We start from the raw sequence: 25,677 nt of genomic DNA on the forward strand, positions 1-25,677 counted from the left end.
GGGGCGGGGGCTGAATCAGACACTGGAAAAACTAATCAAATCCTTAAAGACCAAGGGCAGTGAGGCAGTTAGCCTGACTTTTTCAATGGTAGCCTCTAGCTATACATTTTCTTACTTTAGTAACCAAAGGTGGGTTATTTGTAACCAGTATTAAGATACATTTGGATTTTATTCTCACATCTCGATTTCCCTCCATTTTTCCCTATATAATTTTTCTTGTAATTATTGTATTTGCCATTGCAGGAGTTGGATGCTTTTCATCCTTGATCACAAGATCTAAAAGACTGCTTGCTACCCCTTTCATTTTAGAAATACTGTTGACTAATCACTGTGTGCAAGGTAGTATGCAGAGTACTATGGGGGTAAGAATTTGGGTCAGACTATACCCTGCCCCCAAGAAGTTTACAGCCAAGCAAAAGAGATGACATAAACATAAACAACCAGAAGGCTTGGTGAAGGGATATTGAAGAATTCAGAAGAGGGAGAAATTAATAACAGTTTGGCAAAATTAGAGAATGTTGCAGGGAGGAGGAAATGGTATTTGATCTAGGTCTTCAAAGAAGGATAGATAGGATTTTAGATAGGATGAGATTGAGAGGGAGGGCCTCTGGGTGGAGGGAACTTGTGATCAGAGTATGAAGGAGGTAGTAGCAAGTCATGGAAAGGGAATAGACATTAGTTGTTCAAATAGAAGTTGATAATGGGAAAGATCACTTTTGCTCCAATTTATCATGGTCTAATTTGGAAAAGTCCTGCAAATAATAGCATATTTTTGAAGTATTGACTTACTATTTCTGTATTTTTTTTCCATTCTGCTTTTCCTTTATTTCACATCTTATTTTTAATCTATTGAAAATCAGTAGAAAGGAAAAATAGAATTATTGTGCTTGTTCATTGTTAGCAGCTGTAGAGATTTAGCTAAGGAAGGTGTTGAATTTTGTTTTTTGTTGTTTTGTGGTGGTTTTTTTTTGTCCTAAATGGGATTTTGGAATTACAAGTATTGTTATCTGGTGCTGAAAATATTTCTATTTATCAAATACTTACATTTTTGTTAAATGCTTTACTTTTATCATTGTTTAAAATCCCAAATCAACTTTATGAGGTACAATTATTGCTACTTTATAGATGAGTATACTGAGTCTCAGAAGTGCAATAACTTGTCCCAAATCACACAGCTACTAGGGGGCATAGCTGGAATTTAAAACCCAGATATGTCAGACTCCAAAACCACGGCGTTATTCTGACTCATTGGTAGATATTCACAGTTATATTGAACTGTGCAGCACACATACACATGCAATTGAAAGCTCCTATCTAGAAGCATTAGATCTTAGGAAATGGGAGATGGAAACCTGTGACTGTGATTTGACAAACCTATTTTATAGATAAAATATATTTAAATAGAAAACACTATATTGAAATTGATGCAGATCTTTATATTACAAAAATGTCAAGACACCTTTCTTGCAGTAAAAGAACCAACTCAGAGATACCACAGAAAGCAAAAACGAACCAACTTCTTCCTTTGGGAAATGAGACTCAAGAGGGAGGATAGATCTACATTATTTTAAAAATAAAAGAATGAGAAATGTTTTAATATCTTTTCATTCAGTTGCATTAAATTGTGTTTTTTTTCTTTTGTGTTTTTTTTTAAAATATATATATATATATATATATATTTAAATATATTTTATTGATTTTTTACAGAGAGGAAGGGAGAGGGATAGAGAGTTAGAAACATCGATGAGAGAGAAACATCGATCAGCTGCCTTCTGCACACCCCCTACCGGGGATGTGCTCGCAACCAAGGTACATGCCCTTGACCAGAATCGAACCTGGGACCTTTCAGTCCGCAGGCCGACGCTCTATCCACTGAGCCAAACCAGTTAGGGCTTTTTTAAATATATTTTATTGATTTTTTACAGAGAGGAAGGGAGAGGGAGAGAGAGTTAGAAACATTGATGAGAGAGAAACATCGATCAGCTGCCTCCTGCACATCCCCTACTGGGGATGTGCCCGCGACCAAGGTACATGCCCTTGACCGGAATCGAACCCGGGACCCTTCAGTCCACAGGCCGAGGCTCTATCTACTGAGCCAAACTGGTTAGGGCTCTTTTGTGTTTTTTTTTTTTAAATATATTTTTATTGATTTCAGAGAGGAAGGGGAAGGGAGAGAGAGAGAGAGAGAGAGAGAGAGAGAAACATCAGTGAAGAGAGAGAATCATTGATTGGCTGCCACCTGCATGCCTCACACTGGGTATTGAGCCTGCAACCCAGGCATGTGCCCTTGACTGGAATCGAACTTGGGACCCTTTATTCCACAGGCTGACGCTCTATCCACTGAGTCACGCAGGCTGGGCAGTTTTTTGTTTTTCAATCCTCACCCAAGGATATGGTTTTATTGATTTTGCAGGGAGAGAGAGAGAGAAAAACATTGATGTGAGAGAGAAACATTGATCAGTTGCGTCCCATACGTGCACCAAATGGAGATCAAACCCACAACCTTTTGGTGTATGGACTACACTATGCTCCAACTGAGCCACCTGGCCAGGGCTGTTTTTGTTTTTTAAATTCAGGTACTCTTGAGATAGTTAAATAAAAAAAGGTAATTCTCACCCACTTAAAACAAACCACCCATTCTCTAAGTCCTATGCAAGATCCTTTAGAAGGAGAATATTGTTTGGGAGGAGGAATTGCTGAAAATGGTAATGATAAAAACAAGTAGGTCCCTCAGTTGTTTAGGTGGATAGTTGTACTCTGGATTAGAATCAGGGTATTATACAATGTAATCCTTTTGTTTAAAAACAGTGACAAGGAATATGTGTGTGTGTGTGTGTGTGTGTGTGTGTGTGTGTGTGTGTGTGTGTAATAAAGTAAATATTTTATCTTTTTTCCCCAGAAAAAATCCCCCCCCCGTGTGTATATTTTATTACATTTTTTATTGATTTCAGAGAGGCAGGGAGAGGGAGAGAGAGACAGAAACATCAATGATGAGAGAGAATCGTCTATTGGCTAACTCCTGCACACATCACACCAGGGATTGAGCTCACAACCCAAAAACATAGTGTGTTTGTGTGTTGAGGGCTGCATATAAGAAAGGTTTCCCTGAGGAAGAGATGATTAAGCTGAAATTTAACGAATGAGTAGAGAAGGAGTAGGATATAAGCAGGTAAATGGTTAAGGATGCATGTTCCATGTAGTGCGTGTATACAAAAGGACTCTGTGGTGGGAGTGAGCCTGGGAGCATTTCAGGTATAGAGCAAACACTGGTGGGATTGGAGTGTGGAGGTGGAAGGCTAGGCTGGAGAGGTAGATAAAGGGCCAGACTATGTTGGGCTTTTAGGCTGTAATAAGAATTTTATCTTCTGGCATATTTACATTTTAAAATATTACTCTGACTATAATGAGGAGAGCAAAATGGAGGAGGGGAAAGAGTACATTTTACTAAGGAAATTATACTAATGCAGGTGAAATCATGTCTGTTTTATTCTTCATTATTTTCCTAGTGTGCTTAATAAGTATTTATGGAATAAATGAAGAAAATAAAGCCTGACCGGCCGGCGCGGCTCAGTGGTTGAGTGTCGACCTATGAACCAGGAGATCACGGTTCGATTCCCAATTAGGGCACATACCCAGGTTGTGGGCTTGATCCCCAGTGGGGGGTGTGCAGGAGGCAGCCAATCAATGATTCTCTGTCATCATTGATATTTCTCTCTCCCTCTCCCTTTCTCTCTAAAATCAATAAAAATATTTTTTAAAAGAAAATAATAGCCTATATAGGCATTGGAGATAGAGAAAAATGGACAGATTCCTGAATTAGTGGATCATATATATATAAGACTTGGAGATAGATTAGATATTGAGCATAAGGAAAAGGAATTCCAGGGATAACTCTTAGGTTATTGAAGCCTTGAGAATAGAATGAAACTTGGGGAAAGCATATAGAGTGAGAAGAAAAAAAGCTTGGAACTGACTCTTGAGGAATGTTAGCATTTAAAGTTTGAATGTGGAGTAAAGCAAAGGAGGTGCCTCAAAGATTCTAAGAAAAATGTTTTAGGAAGGTGAGAATGTCTAGCGTCACTTGCTGCTTCAAGAAGTCTGATAAGATGAGTAAAGACAGATGTCCATTAGATATGGATATCTGGAATTCTTGACATACGTTGTTTCAGTATAATAATGGAGGTAGAAATATTATGACAGTATAGAGTTGGTTGAGGAATGAATAGGCAATGTAGAAAGGAAACAGAAAAAAGTTACCCACGAGGAGTGGATCATTTTGTGGCAATTTTATACTATAGGCATGTACAGTCATTCCTTCCCAGCGATTTGAAATTATAGTATATGTGGATTTATTTTTTGTACACTTCAAATATAGTATATAGAAATTGCATATGACTCCTTTTGGGGATAATTTGAAAGATTGGAGAGCTGAGAACAAAAAAAATGGTGATAAAGTAGAAGGCAGAGCAGAAATAGATATATTTTCACTAAGAATTCTTATGGGAACTAGAGAGGAAGCTGAGGGAAGAGTAAATCCAGGCCTTGTGAGTCTGCTTTTTGTTATATTTCAATGACAGAGGGACAGAAACACATGTAAGAGGCTTTGACTTTACTTCTTTCATATGCTCTCTATGTATTGGGGAGAGAGTTTGAGAAATCCTGACTCAGCAAGGCTACGTAAGTTAAATCGAGGGTTGCCTCAAGCTTTTCTCCATCTCATGCATCTGTGGCTATGAGCCAGGGAAGCCTGAGAGGTATGAATCAATAATTATGGGTCACAAATTCAGAAAGCCAGGGAATATGTGGCCATAAAAACAAATGCTTTAAAAATTATTTGGGTTTTTGCCCTAACTGGTTTGGCTCAGTGGATAGAGCGTTGGCCTGAGGACTGAAAGGTCCCAGGTTCGATTCTGGTCAAGGGCATGTACCTTGGTTGCGGGCACATCCCCAGTAGGAGGTGTGCAGGAGGCAGCTGATTGATGTTTCTCTCCCATCGATGTTTCTGACTCTATATCCCTCTCCCTTCCTCTCTTTAAAAAATCAATAAAATATATTTTTTTAAAAATAATAAAAATAAAAATTATTTGGGTTTTATACAAGAGTGCCAAAACAATTCAAAGAATAGTTTTTCAGCAAATGGTGCAATTGGATAGCCACATGCAAAAGAATGAGATTGGACCCCTACCTCACACCATGCACAGAAGTTAACTCAAAATGGATTATAGATTCATATATAAGAACTATAAAATGCTTAGAAGAAAACTTAGGAGTAGATCTTTATAACCTTGGTTAGGCAGCAGTGTCTTAGATAGGACACCAGAATCACAAATGACATGAAAAAAATTGGACTACATCAAAATTAAAAACTTTTCTACTGCAGATAATGCCATCAAGAAAGTGGAAAGACAACCCACAAAATGGGAGTTGATAAGGGACTGATATCTAGAATATATAAAGTACTCTTATAACTCAACAATAAAAAGACAACCTAAAATTAATTAAAGAATGGGCAAAGCATCTGAATAGACATTTCTTCAAAGAAGATATACAAATGGCCAATAAGCACAGGAAGATACTCAACCTCATTAGCCATCAGGGAAATGCAAATCAAAACCATAGAAAGATGCGATAATACTTTACACTCACTAGGATGGCTATCATCAAAAAGTAAAATAATAACAAGCGCTGGCAAGGATATAGAAAAATTGGACCTCTCAAACATTGCTGGGAACGCTAAGTCATGCAGCTACTTTGGAAAACAGGCAGTTCCTTAAAATTTTAAACATAGAGTAACTGTATGACGTAGCAATTTCATTGTAGGTATAGAGAAATGAAAGCATATATTTGCACAAAAATTTGTAATGATTGTTTATAGCAGCATCTCTATATATAAAAGCCTAGTATGCAAATTGTCCCCTTGGGAGTTCGATCAGGAGACCGGGAGTTCAGTCTCTCACTATGACGTGTGCTGACCACCAGGGGGAAGCATGGAACAAAGGAAGTCCCCAGCCGGCAGCCAGCAGCCGGGGAAGGGAGGCCCCGGCCGGCAGCTGGAAGGCCCCAATTGGCCCTGATCGCCAACCAGGCCTAGGGACCCTACCCATGCACGAATTTTGTGCACCGGGCCTCTAGTTATTCATAATGGTCACAAAACGGAAACAACTAAAATGTCCTTCAATGGATGAATGGTTAAAGAAAATATGGTGTATCCATACAATGGAATATTATTCAGCCATAAAAAGGAATGAAGTGCTGACACATGCCACAATATGGATGAACCTTTAAAACATGTTAATGAAAGAAGTCAGTCATAAAAGGCCATATATTGTATGATCCCATTTATATGAAACTAGGGGCCCAGTACACAAATTTGTGCACCTTGAAAGGAATTGTGGGCTGCGAGGCTGCAGTGGGCACAGGGGCAGGTCTCCACCCATCCTCTATGCCCCTGCCTGGCCCCTCCCACCACAGCCCCTGGTCCCCTGTTAGCCGGCAGCCCCACTCCCGCCACTGCTGCTCCCACGTGCTGACGGCGCCGGCCCCGCTCGCACCCGCTGATGGCGTGGAGCGATTGGGGCCTGTGCCAGCAGCGGGTGCAAGTGGGGCTGGCACCACTAGTGGGTGTGAGCGGCAGCTGCTGTCCCAATCACACCTCAGGAGCAGGGGGAGGTGGAGAAGCCCTCAGGGATGATCAGGGCCGGTAGCCACCACTTGCACCCACTGACAGCGGATCAGGACTGGTGCCGGGTGCTGGCAGCAGGTGCGAGTGGCGGCTCCAACGCTGGCTGTGGGTGCAAGTGGGGCCAGTGCCGGCAGCAGGTGCAAGCGCCGGGTGGGACCACATGGCGCGGAAGCAAAGAATTTCCAGTAACCACTACAGGCTCACCCTGATCACAGCGACTGGCCTTGGTCTGGCACCCCTGCTCACCTGCTCCACCATCCCGCTGCGGCCAACGCCCGCCATGGTCCACACGCGCCCCCTGGTGGTCAGCACCCGTCATAGTGACCGGTTGTTCGTTGTTCCGCCATTAGGTCTATTTGCATATTAGGGTTTTATATATATACTAGAGACCCGGTGCACAAAATTCGTGCACGGGGGGGAGGTGTCCCTCAGCCCAGCCTGCACCCTCTCTAATCTGGGACCTTTCAAGGGATGTCCGACTGCCCTTAAACGGGCAGTCGGACATCCCTCTCACAATCCAGGACTGCTGGCTCCCAACTGCTCACCTGCCTGCCTTCCTGATTGCCCCTAACCACTTCTGCCTGTCAGCCTGATCACCCCCTAAACCAGGGGTGGGCAAACTTTTTGACTTGAGGGCCACAGTGGGTTCTTAAACTGGACCGGAGGGCCGGAACAAAAGCATGGATGGAGTGTTTGTGTGAACTAATATAAATTCAAAGTAAAGGAGCGGAGGGGAGAGCAAGAGAACCGGATAGAACAGCAGGATCTGGCCCGCGGGCCGTAGTTTGCCCACAGCTGCCCTAAACACTCCCCTGCCAGCCTGATTGATGCCTAACTGCTCCCCTGCCAGTCCATTTTCCCCTAAATGCCCTCCCCTGCAGGCCTGGGTCCCTCCCAACTGCCTTTCCCTGCAGGCCTGGTCGCCCCCAACTTCCCTCCTCTGCCGGCTTGGTCACCCCTAACTGCCCTCCCCTGCAGGCTTGATTGCCCCCAACTGCCCTCCCCTGCTGGCCTTCTTGTGGCGGCCATCTTGTGTCCACACGGGGGCAGGATCTTTGACCACATGGGGGCAGCCATCTTGTGTATTGGAGTGATGGTCAATCTGCACATTACTCTTTCATTAGATAGGATAGAGGCCTGGTGCACGGGTGCGGGCCAGCTGGTTTGCCCTGAAGGGTGTCCCGGATCAGGGTGGGGGTTCCCTTGGGGCGTGGGGTGGCCTGGGCGAGGAGCCTGTGGTGGTTTGCAGGCCGGCCACGCCCTCCCAGTGACCCAAGCAGAGGCCCTGGTATCTGGGGTTTATTTATCTTCTACAATTGAACCTTTGTAGCCTGGAGCGGAGCCAAGCCTTCTGCTTGCTCCGTGGCGGCAGCCATTTCTACTGGGTTTTATGTATCTTCTATAATTGAAACTTTGTAGCCTTAAGCAGAGGCCTGGGCCTGCCAGGGTGTGCAGAAAGCTTGGCTTCCTCCATCGGCACTGGCAACCCTAGCCTCCTGCTCTTTCCAGCTCCATGGCTGCCACCATTTATGTTTGGGTTTATGTATCTTCTATCATTGAAACTTCATAGCCTTGAGTGGAGGCCTAGGCCGGCAAGGGCAGGTGGAAAGCTTGGCTTCCTCCTTCACCGGGGAAACCCAAGCCTCCCTCCTGCTCTCTGTGGCCGTAGCCATCTTGGTTGGGTTTATTTGCATATTCGCTCCTGAGTGGCTGGTGGGTGTGGCTTGTGGGTGTAGCAGAGTGATGGTTAATTTGCATATTACTCTTTTATTAGATAGTATAGATAGATGTCCAGAATGGGCATATCATAAAGACAGAAAGATTAGTGGTTGCTTAAGGCTATGAGAATATACGGCTGGGGTGTCCTGGGGATGACAGCTAATAGATATGGGGTAGGGATGAAAATGTAAAAAATGAAATGTGGTGATGATTGCATAACTATGAATTTACTAAAATACACTATATACATTTTTAATGGATGGATTGTAAGTGAATTATATCTCAGAGCTGTTAACAATTATTTGTATTATCTGCAGCAAATAAAAATAAATGTTCATCAGTATTATTTCTAGTATATTGTCATGTTTAGAAAACAGAAAAATATTCTAAGGGTTTTAATCTGTATTTTCTCAGTCCTCCTGCTCTTTTTCCCCCTTGTAGGAATTGTAAAATTTCTCTGTGTGAATTTGCAGCCTGGGAAGATTTTTCAGAAACATCTATATCTTTTCTCTGGGCATTGCTGAATTAATACTGACACATTCTTCTTGGCTTCTCCATTTCCTAAGAAATGTTATAATAGTAGGGTGCTAAGAAGTCCTAGAGGGTAAAAACTTCCCATACTTTTATTTATTTTCCTAATTACTTGCATATTTAAAAATAATATATACTACTGTTGATATGTCAATTTTAGTCATTTATCAAATCATTTCTTGATTTTTGGTAGTGAGGCCCTAGCTCTCCTATATGCCCTCCCTCCACACTTCAGTTCTGCATTCTCCATGTACATTGTCAAGAGTTTTGTGAAAACGAGTGTTGCACTGTTATGACTAAATAAATGTTCACAAGTAATAGACTGTTACTACATTTCCTCACAAATTTGTTTTCTAGAGCTAATACTACCAGTTTTAATACTGTTTTAAAACAATCTGCTTTGTTTCCTGTTTATCTCTTGGTATTTTCCCCCCACTTACTCAAAATGTCTCAAGTATATAAAATAACCTATTAACTTCTGTCTTTTCCCCGGAGACCTTCCTCCAGAGTTCCCTGGACTCTGTTCCTTCTGGAATGGCTGCTCCCTGGGCCACTGTCATCTATGGTCTTGCCCTTAGCTTCTTTCCTGAGTTAGACCTGTTTCTGAACATCTCATTCTTTTTCTTTCTTGCTGTATGCTCTCATTTTACTGAAGCACAACTTCCTGTGAAATGAGTATGTGGAAAGTAAATTGTTGAGGCCCTGCATGTGTGAAAATGTCTTATGTAACTCTCATACTTGTTTAACACTTTGGCTGTGTATGGAATTTGAGGTTGAAAGTCATTTTCCTTAGAATTTTGAAGGCATTGCTCAGCTGTCCTCTGGTGTCTGCTGTTGCTATTGAGATGTCTAATCCCATTTAGATTTTCATTCCTTAAATGACTATATAATTTATTGTCAAAACTGGGACACTTGAGGTGCTTGCCTTGAAAGAATACTAAGATAGCAGCATAAACCTGGGGTAAACTGGGACATGTGGTCACCCTCTTTAATATGTGACCTGTTTTTCTCTAGTCATTTAGGATCTTCTCTTCGCTTCTTGTGTTCCACATTTCACGATGATGTGTCTTGGGAAAATCTTTTTTCATTCATTGTACTAGATCTTTGTAGGTTCATTCCTGTCCTTCAATTTTGGGAAATTTTCATTATTTCTTAAATAATGTTCTCCCAGCCTTTGTTAGTCAGATATTTGACATTCTGGATTGTCTTCCAGATTTTTTTTTTCTCACAAATAAGCAAGGGGATATTATCTTTTCACCTCTTGGTTTTGTATCTGAAAGATTTTTGTATATTTATCTTCCAGTCATTCTGTTGAAATTAAATTTTTTCTGTTTGTGTTTAATTTCTTGTTTTACTTTTTTTCTCAGCATCGTGTTCTTATGGAAGTGTATTTTTTCCCCTCCCTCCTTTCTTCCCACCCCCCCACCCCCCACCCCCCAATTGCTTTTTTGAGTCCCTTTTTTTCCCTGTTTGTTTTGGTCTATGTCTGAGGCTTTCTTCAGATGCTGATGATCCTTAACTGTCTCTTCATATTTAAGAGGAAGGCATTCAAAAATACCTCTGAAAACTGATCATAGCTTTTTGGCTCCTTTATAATTGTGCTGTGAACTCACCTCTTTTGGTTGGAATATTCTCAAATGTCAGAACTTGGACATATTATTTTCTGGGAAGGGAGAACATGGATCAGCCCTGCAGTCTCTCCAGAAAAGACTCCTCCTCTGCTCTGCTGCCTAGATGGTTTAATATGTGGGTGCTAACATTCTGTGCCCAGGATATGGGAAGGAAGCCGAAGGGCCCAGAGAGGAGCACAGTGCCTTTCCCTTATGCCTCATCCCAGCCTTCAGTGCCTTCTATTTCTCTGTCTGGAGCTTCTGTGGCTCAATTTTTCCAGAGAATAAAACTTCCTTACCGCGCCCCCTCCCCCCCACCTCCCACCCCTTTCCAGTGAGAGGAAGTGGTGAGGGGGTAAATGGAGAGGGCCCAGTAGTTCTGCCCCCTCCCCTTCTCCACCTTGCGTGGTAACTGCCACTCCAAGAGCTCGTCCTCCCTAGGCTTCTGTCAGCCTAATTAGCTCCACCCCCACCTTATTCCCTCTGGGTACTTGAGTGATAACTTCCTTTTACTCCTCCACCTCCTGACTGTCTTTGAAAAATTTATGAAAATCTGCTCTCATTAGCTCTCCCTTTCTCTTCTTTCTTGTGGGTTAATACATTTATTTTATTCCTCTACTGTCTTTTAGAGGCTTGAGAAGGGAGAAGAAATAAACTAATGTGTTCAAGCTGCCATTTTTAACTGATTCTGGCATACATTTTTCTAGGGAAAGTATTATAAATGCTGATTAGATGCTGCATAATACTAGCAATGCTATTCCTCATGTATGTTGTTATGGGTTAAATAGGCTTCTGTGGGCTGACCTGGAAACCTAACTCTATGATTTTCCCCTAGAACTTGAGAAACAATCCAGCTTTTCTGAGTTGACTCTCTGGAGGAATTATAACAAGCTAGAACAAAAATATTTCACACATCGCTCCATTTCCTGAGTCACATAGAAAATTACAAATATTGTGTCATCATTGTCAAAATTAAAAGCCCCAATAACTGTAACCAAAACATGAATTTTAATGGGAAAGTTTGTTCATAAAGTTCAGCTTATAAAAATTGAACTGAGAGCAAAATTGAATTCTTCAGTAATATCCCTAAAGCTTCATTTTTTTCCTGCAACTTTTCTGAAAGCAGTTTTCCTAATTAAATTTAAACCCAGTGATAGTAATAGCTGTGGGAAATAGTAATAGCCATGGGAATAGTTTACTTGTATTTTCTTGCTACTTTTTTATTACTACCGTACACACAACAGGATCTTTTGAAATATTGGATTGAATAAACAAGACAGCCAGATAGACCAAGAAAACCATCTTCCTAATCACGAATGACTAAGAATAGCCATGCAAGGCACTTGGGTAGTGAAAATGCAAACCAGCATATGTAAAGTACCCAGAGTGCTGGAAAGTAAACACTGCACCATCCTGGTGTTTGGATTGCAGAGGCCACTGCAAGTGTAATGGATCCACTGCAGTTGTGCGGCTCCTGTTTTCAGCCTCTGGGAAGGACATATGGGGCTTTCTTCCAGAGGATCACCCCTTTTGTGCTGGGGCAGCCTTCCATGAGCACTTGCTCCCAGTGGCCATGACAGCCCCAGTCTCAAGGGATCAGAGCTGATTAGGAAAACCAGGAACGGTTGTAATTTCTTATGTGACTGGAACAAGGTAAGGGCAGTGAGATGCGGTCATTCCATTATATTTTATTTTTTTCTTTCTCTTCTTCTTCTTCTTCTTCTTTACCTAAAAAATTTTATTTTTATTTTTTTATTACTAACCTCTCCCTCTTCTCCCTCCCAACCTTGCTTTTGACAACATATTGACTAGGGACCAGAAGCCCATTTTTGCTTAGCCTTAAGGGCAGCTGTTTACAGAGTAGCAGTGTTAGAGAGGTTTACTATGTCGTATGTCTGTGTAACACTGGATTTGGATCTTGTATTTAGCTGCCAGAAGTGACTGTGATGAAGTAGGAGAGATAAACTGATAGATTGGCTGCCAGAAAGGTGTTGGGAATCAATCAGATAAACAGGGTAGAGAAATAGCTTGCTGTTTTCTAGTGATAATAAACCAGTGGCCTCTGGTCCCCGCATTTTAAACGTAATTGCTATAGTATTAGTGTCTAAAATAAGCAAATGAAAAAACATCACAAGCAGTTCTTTAATTGCAATTGAGATATCCTTTTCCCTTTTGGAAATTAATATTTTTATAAATTTGTTTTATTTCTTCCAGTGACTACTTACACAAATGAAATTGAGAGCATGAACTACTTTCATAGGAATTTATTCCTCCTCCTCTATCCTCCCACAGACTTCAGTTATTTAACTTGGTGAAATATCTATATTGCTGCCATGCCTCTATGAAGCAATTACTTATTATTGTGAAGAAACAAGTTTTATAGTCAAACCAGTATTATTGACAGATGATTAGCAGGAACTAGTTTATTTTGGTGTCTCCCCTTAGATTTCTCATAGAATATTTTTGGAATTTTAATCTCTGTTCCCATTCCCCTGCATACTTATAGCACTTGTATAGGAGAGATGATATGCATTTTTATTATTGTAATTTAAAATTCTCCTCCTTTAATGTTTACCTTTTAAATCCATTGCTTCTCTTTACCTAGGACTTTAAGACCCAGTGCAAATGGTCAGGCCTGTATAAAAGATACAGATGTAGACTCTGATTGCATGCAGTGGACTACCCAGGATTAAGAGGAGAGTAGAAGAGTAGGATAGAGTTCCTATGAAGTTAATTGTATAGGATGAGAGACCGGTTTTCTATGTTGTATTTGTAAAGCACACATATGTCTTTCTTTAGGTTCCCTCTTAAAATTATTGTGGCTGTGAATGTGTTGGTGTCATATATGGTTAAATCACTTAATAGTTAGCAGGGTAGAGTACTAGCTATGGAAAGCAAGAGAATGAAGTCCACACCTTTAATTATATATAATAAAGGCTTTTTGCCTGAGGAAGACCTTCCTGACTGCTGGAGATTATAGGTCAGAAGTTAACTATGTACCATGATCCTATTGGTGAGAAGCTGATGCATCTTCCTTTTTGCCACATAGCCCTTCCCACCTGACCTTTTAAAGATTCTCCATTGATATCGATGAGGTGGACAAAACTAATCATAAAAACAATGAAGGGGATGTTGCTGATTCATTGATCCATTTGAAATGAACTGCAGTACAATAAGTCTTCCAAATGGACTTCTCTGTTCTCAGCTATTGCTCTAGCCACCTTTTTAAGGATATATAAATATGAAAGGGTTAATGGAATTCAGTCATGCTCTTGCCATTGGGTTGTCCCTTATTGATTGTAGTTTTAGAGATGTTGCTATGCCATTCAAAACTCCTACGGTGCCCTTTTAAAGTTAGTTGGTGCTAGGAGATAATAAATAAACCAGTTGCTTTATTTTTCCCTCTAGCTCCTTCGAGAACTCATAGAACGGAAGACCAGCTCATTGGATCCCAATGATCAGGTGGCCATGGGAAGGTAATTTAGATATGGCTTTCTATTTATGCAAGCAGCCTACATAATAGTTTCTCCCTTTGATTTCCTTTAATTCTGCCTCCAAGGTAATGATTGGCCCTATGATTATAAAAGTTGAGTAAGATTATAAGAGCTAGAAAGACAAAGTGATGGAAACCCTAATTGTTTACCCTGCATTCCCTTATGTGCAGTTTGAATAAGAGATTATAAATATGTATTTGTTCTAGGGTTTGTTTTTCAAAATCCTTCTTATGCTCTATGCTCTCTGATTTGGATTGTGACTGTATCTGTATCAATCTCTGACCAGTGGATAAAAAGAAACCCAAAATGTGTGCTCTCAGCTGTCAGATGTGGCACTGCGTACAACAGGTTCCTTGCTGGTAGTTGAATCTGCTTTGTTAGAGTCTGCCCTAATTTAGACCTCCACCCCTCAGTAAAAGCTTCAGCACAATTAGAAATGGAACGTGGCAGCATTACCCAGATGTCAGGGGAGAATGCAAAGTAGTGAAGGAAGGCTCTTGTGTGTATGCTTCATCCTGTGGTTGGAAAATAAAAAGGGCATTTAGAGTGCTACCTAATGAATAGTGTACATTTAAATAGCCATGAGCCATAATTTGCAAAAGCCTGAAAGGAAACAAAAGCTGCAAGTGCCAGAGTAGATTCTGTGCAGAGAAACATTTGGAGAATGCAAAGAAAAATTTGTGTTGATGAAATAATTTTGAGTAAAACATTATTTGAATTTTAGGATAGGATGTTGTTGGTATTTTGTGTCTCCTTGGAATGTTATAGAGAGCTGTTCACTATAAATTTAATGTGATAGCATAAATTGTATTTAAGTGGTGATTATATTGTACATTTATCTCACTTTACAATAAAATAGATTATGGTAATTAAGATTATATTAAGATTACAGTAATTGGATTTCCCTAGTTTTTTTTTTCCCCTGATGTTGAATTTTCATTGTATAAATCAGGTAAGATGACGAGCTGCTACTGTTTCTCCTTCTTGGTTTTTCCCCATTTGTTCATATGAGCAATTTATGAAGTTTTTTAGCCCAGTATCTTTTATTTGAAAAATTAATTCCTTTTCATCAAAAATGATTGTAGAAAATGTAAATCTTGTTTGGATCCTGACTCAAACAAACTAAAATTGAGACAATCTGGAAAATTTGAAGACTGACTGAATATTTGATAGTAAGGAATTATTGTTAACTTTTTTTAGGTGTGACTGTGGTATTGAGCTTATACTGGGGAGAGGGGAGGAGAACCCTTACCTTTTAGCAACATATTCTGAAATATCACAAATTAAATAAAAAATAGTAAAGTTACTGTAAAACTGGTATCAGTAGTGGATAATTATTTTAAAAATTAGCAAAAATTGGAAAGCACAAGAAAAAGCAGTTGGGTATTAACAAAGGCAAAATTAGATTTAAAGAATTCATGTGTTTAAACCACACCAGGATTTTTGCAATATTAGTAATAGAACTTGCTGCACAGCTAAAACATTAAAAGCAAACCCAAGCAGCTGTACTCAATTTGATGGGTTTTTCTATAGACTGGTAGATTTATTTAGTGCTTGTCACAGCAGCTCCAAATACTAAGGAGCATTGTTAACCAAATTTGCTGTAGAATTTCCCAGCTGCCATTTGTTTTTTTACCATTGCACAAATCCTCTTCAATTGATTAGTCACTTTGGCCCCAGACTATCTTGAGGAACTTCATGTAGGTTGATGATTTCTTTCTGCAGGGTTGTTAGTGGGAAAAATTCCAATTTGTCAATACGTATAACTATTTCTGTTAGTGATGATGCATAACATTGCTTGTGAATTTCCCAGGCAGTGGCTTGCAATCCAGAAGTTACGAAGCAAAATCCACAAGAAAGTAGATAGGAAAGCCAGCAAAGGACGGAAACTTCGGTGAGTTACTTTTCAGAAAAAATTTGAACATATTATGTTAATATCTCTCTTCTCTTGCATTTTTGCCTATTATGTCATTTTATTATTTCTTCTGGTGATTCTGTTTTTAAGGATCAGAAAAATAACTGAAATATTTGAGACTTTTTTCTGACCCAGTTTCCTTACTCTAAAATGGAAATAATGGTCTTATGGTTTTTTTGTTCTACTCTTGTAAATGGATAGGTTATGTAATATCTGCATTTCTCTGAAGGAGAAATAAGTAAACAAGGCAAGATAGTTGAAATGTCTTAGTTTTAAAAAGTGATTTCTGTAGAATGCTATAAAATTTATGGTTTTGGAGTCTTATTTAGAATAGGATTATATTGGTTCATTTCATGATGCTTTACATGTACACACTATGCTAAAAAGTTATAACTAAAGATTCCAGAGAATGTTAACAACGTGCTTAAATGAGATAAGAAATATAATTTTTATGAGAAAGCCAAGAAATTTCTGACTATAGGAAAACTCTCAACCCTGTGATTTCTTTAAGGTGTCTTACAAATATGCAGAGAGAAAAAAAGGAATGAGAATAGGAGTGTTTTAAATCTATGCTTTTAGATTTAGATTCCTTTAACTATATGTATTACATTATATCATTCACACAAAGCTTCCGTGACAAAGAAACTACTTGTAATTCAGGTGCACGTTGAAAAAAATTCTTAAACTCATTGTGTTAGGACAGTTTTAGGCAGGTGGCTAATCCCACATCCTTATTAGAGCCTGCCTGTCATTAAATTCCCTTTGGACAAATGTGGATCTATCTCATTTTTAAATACCTTCAGAGAAGCAGATTTCACAACTACTTTAATGAACCTGTTTGAGTGTTTAACAGAACTTCTCAGGAAATGCTTATTTTTCGATAACTTTGCAGAAATTACCTTTTTTCACGTGTTGAAATTTCCAAATCTTCATAGTTCCCCAGGTTCGTTTTTAGAGTAATGGTTAAGAGTATGTACTCGAGAGCCAAACTGCCAGAATTTAAATCCCAGCTTTGACATTGACTAGTAGTTACTTTGGACAAAACCATTAAACTCTCTGTGCTAGTGCCTTCATCTGTAAAATGGGGGTGATAGTAGTACTGGATTGTAGGATTGCTGGGAGGATTAAGAGAGTAAGTATATGTGCTACTCTTAGAACAGGGCCAGGTACATAGTATAAATATTTGTTGCCATTATTACCACCATTATTATTGCTATTATTACTCCAAGACCGGGCCTGTCTCCTGCTCTAGTGTTCATTTACTTGCTGGTTCACATGCATGCCTCTTTTGTACATGTCTCTTCTATACACGCCACCTCTGTACGGACTTGAAAAAGAAAGTTACTAATAGTACTTTATAATTGGCCAAGCTTATTCTTTAATTTTGAGATCAGATTTTTCTCCAGTATTGTGCTTTAAAAATTATAGCTGTATGAGGCAATACATGTTTTCTAGAGGGAGGAGCCCAAGATTTCAAATTAGAAGACTTGGGTTCAAATCCTGGCTCTGTCTGGCTATATAATTTTGCTTGTTCTTTATTCTCTGGGCCTCACTTTCTCACTTATTAAGTGGAGATAATGATCCCTACTTTAAAGATTTGATTTGACATTACTTTGGTTGTAAGCCTTCCCCAACTCCATCAGTTATTTCCTTATTTTCCTCTCTGTTGTCTCATAATATCTTATACAGTGTATTAAATGCCTAGTTTGTGGGCGGATCTGTTTTCCCCATTGCACTATGAGCTTAAATATAAAGGCCATGTCCAAATTAGTTAAAATTTTTTAGGTTGCAAATAAAGGAAACCTATTTAAACTAAAGCAAAAAACAACAACAAGATTTGGTTAGAGGATTAAAATAATGTATAAATGCCTGGTACATAGTAAGCATTTGACAGTGTTAGTTTCTTTTGTTTCTCTTGTGTGTATCTGTTGGCATTCCTGTTGCAAATATATGCTCTTCAAAAGAATTGAGGAAAATAATGCCTTTTCTACATATTTTATTGTTACAAATTTTAAAACTATTGGGACAAGTAGCTACAGTTGTGTGCCTCTTGAGAGCAAGAATTATGCTGCTTTATTCTTTAAGACAATTCCATCCTTATTATCTGCTATAGTGCCTTATAGACATTAGTCAGCCAGAAAATGTTTTTGGATGATTATGACAATAAAATGAACATGCTCATCAGGTAATGAGAAATGGCAGTGAGTCTAAACATAACACAGATTAAGAAACCTGGATGAGTGTTGGAGAAGTAAGCATGGCAAACACCTCAGGAGAACTACGGGTCTGTTGTTTTCCAAATCAGAATGAATTTATCACCCTAGCTGGTTTGGCCTGCGGACTGAAGGGTCCTGGGTTCGATTCCAGCCAAGGGCACATGCCCAGGTTGCGGGCTCAGTCCCATGTGGGGGGCGTGCAGGAGGCAGCCAATCAGTGATTCTCTCTCATCATTGATGTTTCTATCTCTCTCTACCTCTCCCTTCTTCTCTGAAATCAATTAAAAATAAAAGAAATATATTTTAAAAAATGAATTTATCAGAGTTATTTATTAGGTTAAATTTTTAGAAAAAGGATTTTGTTTTAATAGCAACTGCTTATATTTATTAAACCTCATTAAACTGTTCATCAGAGGTACGTGTTACTAATATATTTCTGTGTTTGTAGCATTTTGATAGTGATTGAAATTATAAATCTCCATAAGTCCAGAGGCATTTGACATCTTATCTGACAACAGGCAAGCAGTAGATAGACATTCTGCTTAAACAGGACTAAACATAAAAAGATAAGGAGTTTTTTAAAAGATAAGAAGGGTTTCTTCTGAAGTTCTAGGAGCCATGTTAGGAGCTGGGTAAGACCCATTCTACCCTCGAGGGGCATGTAGTCTGGAGACATGGCAGACAATTAGCCAATAAGTGATGGTGTATGGGAAGTGCTATGGTAGAGACCATCCTGGTACAGGGATTACCTGACTCACTCTGGGTGAACTCAGACTGCTCAGGGAGACTTTCTGTAAGGTGCAGCATCCACACTTCACACTGAGCAGTCTAGGAACAGTTAGCCAGTGAAATGCCAAAAAGAATAATGTTTGCAAAAATGTGTCTTGAGAGTATACATGGCCATTTGGGGAACTGCAATTAATTTGTTTTTGGAGAGACTTAAAGTGAATGTGGAGTAGGAAATGAAGCTGTATGAGTAGTGAGTGCTAGATCATAGCCAGTTGAAGAAACTTGAACTTGACTCTGTAGACTATACTGCGTCATTTAGGACTTTAGGCAGAGGGATGTTATCACATTTCAGTTGCATTTTAGAAAGATGAAAGGAGATAAAGGAAAGTGAGAAGGTTAGAGTTGACTCTCAAGAGTTTTCAGAGGGAAGCTGCAAGAAGAAATCGATTTTTTGTCTTTGAGGGAGGAAGTAGATTCAGTTTTTTAATGTGCTGAATTTAACACAACCTTGAGAAATCCAGGTGCAATGTGGGGTCCTAGCTTGGATCCTAGAAAAGAGAAAGGACATTGGAGTGAACACTGGTGAAATTTGAATAAGGTGTATAATTTAGTTGATAGTATTATACCAGTGTTAATTTCCTGATTTTGACAATTACACTATGTTTAGGTAAATTATTAACATTACAGGAAGTTGGGTGAAATTAAATATGAATCTCTACTATATGTTTGCAGCTTTTCTGTAAGTCTAAAATTATTGCAAAATAAAAAGTAAAAAGAAAAGTAATGAATGTGGTCATGTGTTTTGGTTTTTCTGTTTTGTCATCTGTATTCACCTGGCTCTCGACCATAAACATGAGGGATGTGGTCAGAATCAGAGAATGATCTTTATTAATAGCAATAGTGATAACTAACATTTATGAAACTCTCACTGTTGGGCCCTGCAGAGATAGAAAAAGCACAGGCTGTGATGCTAAACTGTCTAGGTTTGAAATCTGACTCTTCCACTGACTGCCCTTGAGACCTGGGGCACGTAACTTTATATCTCTGAGCTGCAATTTCCTCTTCTATGAGGAATGAAGTAAAAGTCACATCTCATAGGTTGTTGTGCAGATTAAATTAGCTAATTCATGTAAAGTGGTCAAAGAAAACAACTTACCCAGCATTACAGAGCTAGTTCGTATCAAACAGGGATTTGAGCTAATTGGTCTGATTCCAGAGCCCATGCATATAACCTCTGGATGTTGAATTGTTTCTCTGGCAGGACCAAGTGGCCACAGCAGGCGCCAGAATGACAGCTGGGCTACATTAGCATTCTGCCCTGAAAGATTAAACCAAGTGGCCCAGGCTAGATGAGAATATTATGAATACTTCCTTAAATTAGACCTCAACTAGTTATCATAACTGATACTAGGTTCTATAATTGAGCAAGTTTTGCACTTTGTTTGTGATAGGGTTGGAAAGATAAGATTTCCAGAAATGTCGTAACAACAATGAACATTACCTTGTAGAAATATTAGTTGAAATGATAGCAGGTCAGTGGCATCAGCCTGGTCAGACTGGGCATGGCACCTTCCTGGTTGGATACTGGAAAATAATTTACAAAAAAAGAAGAATATTTTGGCCTGGCCGGAGTGGCTCAGTTGGTTGAGCATTGTCCTGTGCACCAAAAGGTTGCATATTTGATTCCCACTCAGGGCACATACCTGGGTTGAGGGTTTGATCCCTGGTTGAGGAGCATATGGAAGGCACACAGTGTTTCTCTCACATTGATGTCTCTCTCTCCCTCCCCCCTTCCTCTCTCTAAGCATCTCCTTGGGTGAGGATTTAAAAAAAAAAAAAGAATATTTTGATTTTTAGAAATAATTATAACTATTGATTATCATCAGTATTTTACATAGCAGTATATGTAAGTGGATTTGACTGATTTAATCAGGATCTGTAATGTAAATGAATTAAATTTTCAGGTCTTTAATAATGAGATGTCTACTGTGTCTCTATTCTTCTGCACAAAATTACATTTATCTTTTCTTAGTATGGTTGGTAAAAGGTGTTTTAATACTAAAACATGCATTCATCCTCAGCAGTACTAAGATTAGATGAAATGCATTGCTTTAAGCACACATTACTAAATGTCTTTAATCTGATTACTTCTTAAAGCTTGTCTTTCATCATGCAGTTAATAGTTACTATATTGTATTACAGTATAAAGGTATTCCACAGAGCAGTGCCATCCAATAAAAATATGTATTACAGCCCTAGCCAGTTTGGCTCAGTGGATATAGAGTGTCAGCCTAGGGACCGAAGGCTCTGGTTCAATTCCAATCAAGGGCACTTACCTCGGTTGCAAACTCCTTGCTGGCCTGCACCCTGGTGAGGGGGGAGGTGTGCAGAAGGCAACCAATCGATGTGTTTCTTTCACATCGATATTTCTCTGTCTTTCCCTCTCTCTCCCACTTTCTCTAGAAATCAATAGAAAAATATCCTCGGGTGAGGATTAAAATATATACATATGTGTGTGTGTATAACACACACACACACACGCACACACACATTATGTATTACATATGTAATTTTAAATGTTCTCGCAGCCACATTGTAAAACTAAAAAGAAACAGGTGTATCTTAGATTTATAGCACATCTCAGTTCAGATAAGCCACACTTCAAATGCTCAGTAGCCACAGGTGGCCATTGGCTACTGAATTAGACAACACAGCTATGGAGTATAGTTCATAGTCTTTGTCCAGAAAGTGAATTACTGTCTTTGGACACGCCAACAATAGTATTCATTTTTAGATGGACACCAAATTTGGTGAAACCTAAGATATTAAAATATATCTATTAACAGTATTTATGTTTTTTACTTATATAAAAAGGTTAGGTAAATACAGGTATCCTCCAGAAAATATGTACAATCTTTAACAGCTGATAGCCCAATTTTGAAAATGAAATGTATTTTAGTAAATACTGCTTTTATAATTATTCAAAGTGTGTGTATACATTTTTTTTGGGACACCCTAAAGTTATACTCTTGCATATATATATTTTTATTGATTTCAGAGAGGAAGGGAGAGGGAAAGAGAGATAGAAACATCAGTGATGAACGAGAATCATTGATTGGCTTCCTCCTGCATGTCCACTACTGAGGATCAACCCCACAACCCAGGCATGTGCCCTTGGGACCGGTCAGTTTGCAGGCTGATGAACCTGGATCCGTTCAGTTTGCAGGCTGATGCTCTATCCACTGAGCCAAACCAGCTAGGGCTACTCTTACATATTGACATAACCTTTGGGAGGGCATTTTGACTCAGTTTTTAATTTTAAATATGTATGGCTTTCAATTCACCAGCAGTTTCACATCTCACAATTTACCCCACAGAAATATGTGAACAAACCTAAAATAATTTGTATAACTATCTGGAGTAATGTTTAAGGGAGTAACGTTTAGTATATTGCTAAGGATACAGTGTATCTACTTTTGGGGGGGGCTGAGATATAAATGGATCTGTGTTGAACTGTCATTTACAATGTGCTGTTACCAGACTTTTCTCCTATAGCATTGAGGGAAAAGGGTTCTGTAATTGTGAGTGTTACATGCCTGTCTGTGTTCTCTACTCAACTCTGGAGCCCAATCTTGTGGAGTTTGTTAGCTCATAGAATGTGCTTCCTTTTCTAGTTTAATAGTTACTAATGTTGCTGCCTGTTTCCTGCTTTATTTAGGTTTCATGTCCTTAGCAAGCTACTGAGCTTCATGGCACCTATTGACCATACCACAATGAATGATGACGCCAGGTAAGTAATAGATTAATTATGTGTCTCAAATGGCTTCATGACAGCCTGATATTGACCTGTTCTACAGCCCGTCACCCTCTCCATTTCTTCTTATCAGTTAACCATTTGTCATTGGCATCATAGCAAGGGTCCTTGTCACTTGCATAATTACTGTAAAACCAAAACAAAATTTCCATACATCTCATTGTTACCTCTGGTGGATTTTTGTTTGATTTTGCTGTTTTGTTTTGTTTTTAACTTTAGCCACCTGCTCAGTGCACCTGAGCTCTTGTCTAGGACAGACAGGTCAGGACAGCACATGCACTTGATTTATGTTCAGGGGTTTTGTGCATATGCTGTCCTTTTAAAAATGGCTATAGAGATGTGCATTATGTTATGCGTGTTCAGGCTGCTGCTAAGGATTGTTTTTTTTAAAGTATTTTTATAAAAGAAGTACGTGCTCATTTTATAAAGCTGACACAAAATAGAAATGTATACTCATAATATTAGAATTCAGGGATAACCATTTTAAAAATAATTCCTTCTATATTTATTAGCTGGCAATCTATACTAATGAAAGAGTAATATGCTAATTAGACCGGGAGACCTTCCAGATGTCCTTCTGGACAAAGCCAAGGGCTTGGCCGGCCTGCAAACCACCCCCAAATGGCTCTCAGCCCCTCGCCCAGGCCGGCCACACCCCCCAGTGGGGACTTCCCCCCCGCCCCGATGGAGGCGTGGCCGGCCTGCAAATGGCCATCAGCCCCTTGCCCAGGCCGGCCACGCCCCCCTAAGAGACCCCTACCCTGATCCAGGATCCCCTTCAGGGCAGCCCCCACCCATGCACCGGGCTTCTATCTATACTAATAAAAGGGTAATATTGCTAATTAGACCAGGAGACCTTCTGAGAGACCTTCCAGACGACCTCCAGACAAAGCCATGGTGGCGGGGCCAAGGCAGAGGTGGTCAGGGGCGATCAGGACAGGAGGGGAGGGCAGTTGGGGGTGAGCAGGCCGGCAGTCAGAGTGGTTAGGGGCGATCAGGCAGGCAGGCAGGTGAGCAGTTAGGAGTCAGTGGTCCCAGATTGCGAGAGGGATCCCAGATTGGAGAGGGTGCAGGCCAGGCTGAGGGACACCCCCACCCCCACCCCGTACGAATTTCATGCACCAGGCTACTAGTCTATATAATAAAAGCCTAAGCAACTGTTATGGTGGAACGACCTGCCGCTATGGTGCGCACTGACCACCAGGGGGCAGACGCTTAACGCAGGAGCTGCCCCCTGGTGGTCAGTGCACTCCCACAGGGGGAGCGCTGCTCAGCTAGAAGCTAGTTAGTGCAGCGGCGGTGGCGGGAGCACTAAGGAGCAGTGAGCCAAGCAGTAAGGAGCAAGCAGGCGGGCAGTAAGGAGCGAGGGATCCCGGATTGCGAGAGGGATGTCTACCTGCTGGCTTAGGCCCGATCCCCCTAAGCCGGCAGATGGACATCCTCTGAGGGGTCCCGGACTGCGAGAGGGCACAGGCCAGGCTGAGGGGACTCCCCTCCCCACCCCCAATACATGAATTTCATGCACTGGGCCTCTAATCTATTATAATGTAGTATTTTTGTAAGATTACTTATTTCTCTACCATTCATTTATATTAGTATGGATCAGCTTTCCTGTTTTATTTAGTGAATTATAATCTGTTAGTGTCATTGTTTATTTTGATTTTTAAATTGTCCCATATTAATGAAGCCCCTTCAAGCTGGCTTATGTCCTTTTGAGATGTTCCCAGCTATTCTTTGAGCACTTCCTTACCATCTGGCACAACAAAGTTATTCTAGGCTCATCTTATACTTTCCCTGTCCTAGCTCTGGAATCAGTCTTTCTCCAAGGAGCCCTGATTCTTTTCAGTTGATTGTGGTATTTAGAAACCAAAATCTGGGTGCTAGGGGTGCTCATTGTCAGTGGGCTCTTTGAACATTCAGAACTAGGAAGTGTGTGTATACATACACAGGAGATAACCACTTTTAACATTTCAGAATATTTTCTTTTAGTCTTTTGAGTTAATTTGCTTTTTGTATGTTCTTGTTTTTCTTTTTTACATAATTAAAATTATATTCTACTACTATGAATTTTTTCTTTAAGTACTGTGAGCATTATACCATTAAAATCATTCAAAAATTTGTAATGACTATGTACACTTTCAAATATTATTTATTTAGCCATTCACTAATTATTGGGCATGTAAATTGTTTTTAATTATAATTGTTGTAAATAATGCTGTGGTAGACATTTTTAAACATAAATCTTTACCAACTGAACTGATTGGTTATAATGTGGCATATGTGGGTTTTGCCAGCTTTATACCTCAAACTACATTTAACCCTTTTATCTGCATATATTTAGTTTGCTACTAAATTTTACCAGGTTTCCCTCCTCCCCCTTGTCTGTGAAGTAATAGAACTGCAAGTTTAGGTGAGCACAGTGATTATTAATTTTTTGTTTGCTTTGTTCAATGCTTTGAGTATTAAACAGCTTGTGGATAGTTCTGAATATGTTTATACTCAGAACTTTGTGACCTCTTATTTTCTCTTAATGCTTTGCAAGTGAATGCCTATGTATGGCTGTTTTTGTTTTTTCTTCATTCATTTCTAGATCAGTCTTTTTTTTAAAAACAGAGTTAAATGAGTATAGTTTGCACCCCTCCCTGTGTTACCAATTTCCCTTTGGGGCTTTTCTTTCTAGATAAACTATGGATACTGCTTTAAATGCCTTTATGTGCCTTCAGGTCTCCTTTGTTAGTTAAAGTCTCATATAATTCCTGGGCCAGTAGATCTTTACTCCATTAAGAGCTGGGTAGTTGGCTTCTCTTGCAGATCTGATGCGCATTCTCAGTATTGAGAGAAAAAAGAAATCCCACTTTGCCCACGTACTACATGTTTGCATGTGAAGAAAGATATTACCGTGAGCCTAAAAATGATCACTGGCTTTGCTAAACTCTTGGGTACCCTTGGCATGGGACAGCTCAGCTC

The 25,677-nt window shown here is 39.8% G+C and overlaps 1 protein-coding gene across 1 annotated transcript in view; it reads left to right on the top strand.

Annotated features, from left to right (window-relative positions):
- Positions 1-25,677, top strand: part of AATF (apoptosis antagonizing transcription factor) — a 92,036-nt gene that overhangs the window by 48,123 nt on the left and 18,236 nt on the right. Inside the window, exons 9-11 of the mRNA XM_080677972.1 lie at positions 13,951-14,018; positions 15,850-15,930; positions 22,615-22,686. Of these exons, the coding sequence (XP_080534098.1) occupies positions 13,951-14,018; positions 15,850-15,930; positions 22,615-22,686 (221 nt within the window). The remainder of the gene's footprint in view (positions 1-13,950; positions 14,019-15,849; positions 15,931-22,614; positions 22,687-25,677) is intronic.

The sequence above is a fragment of the Plecotus auritus genome, assembly GCF_963455305.1.
Source record: "Plecotus auritus genome assembly, chromosome: 7".
NCBI classification, from domain to species: domain Eukaryota; kingdom Metazoa; phylum Chordata; class Mammalia; order Chiroptera; family Vespertilionidae; genus Plecotus; species Plecotus auritus.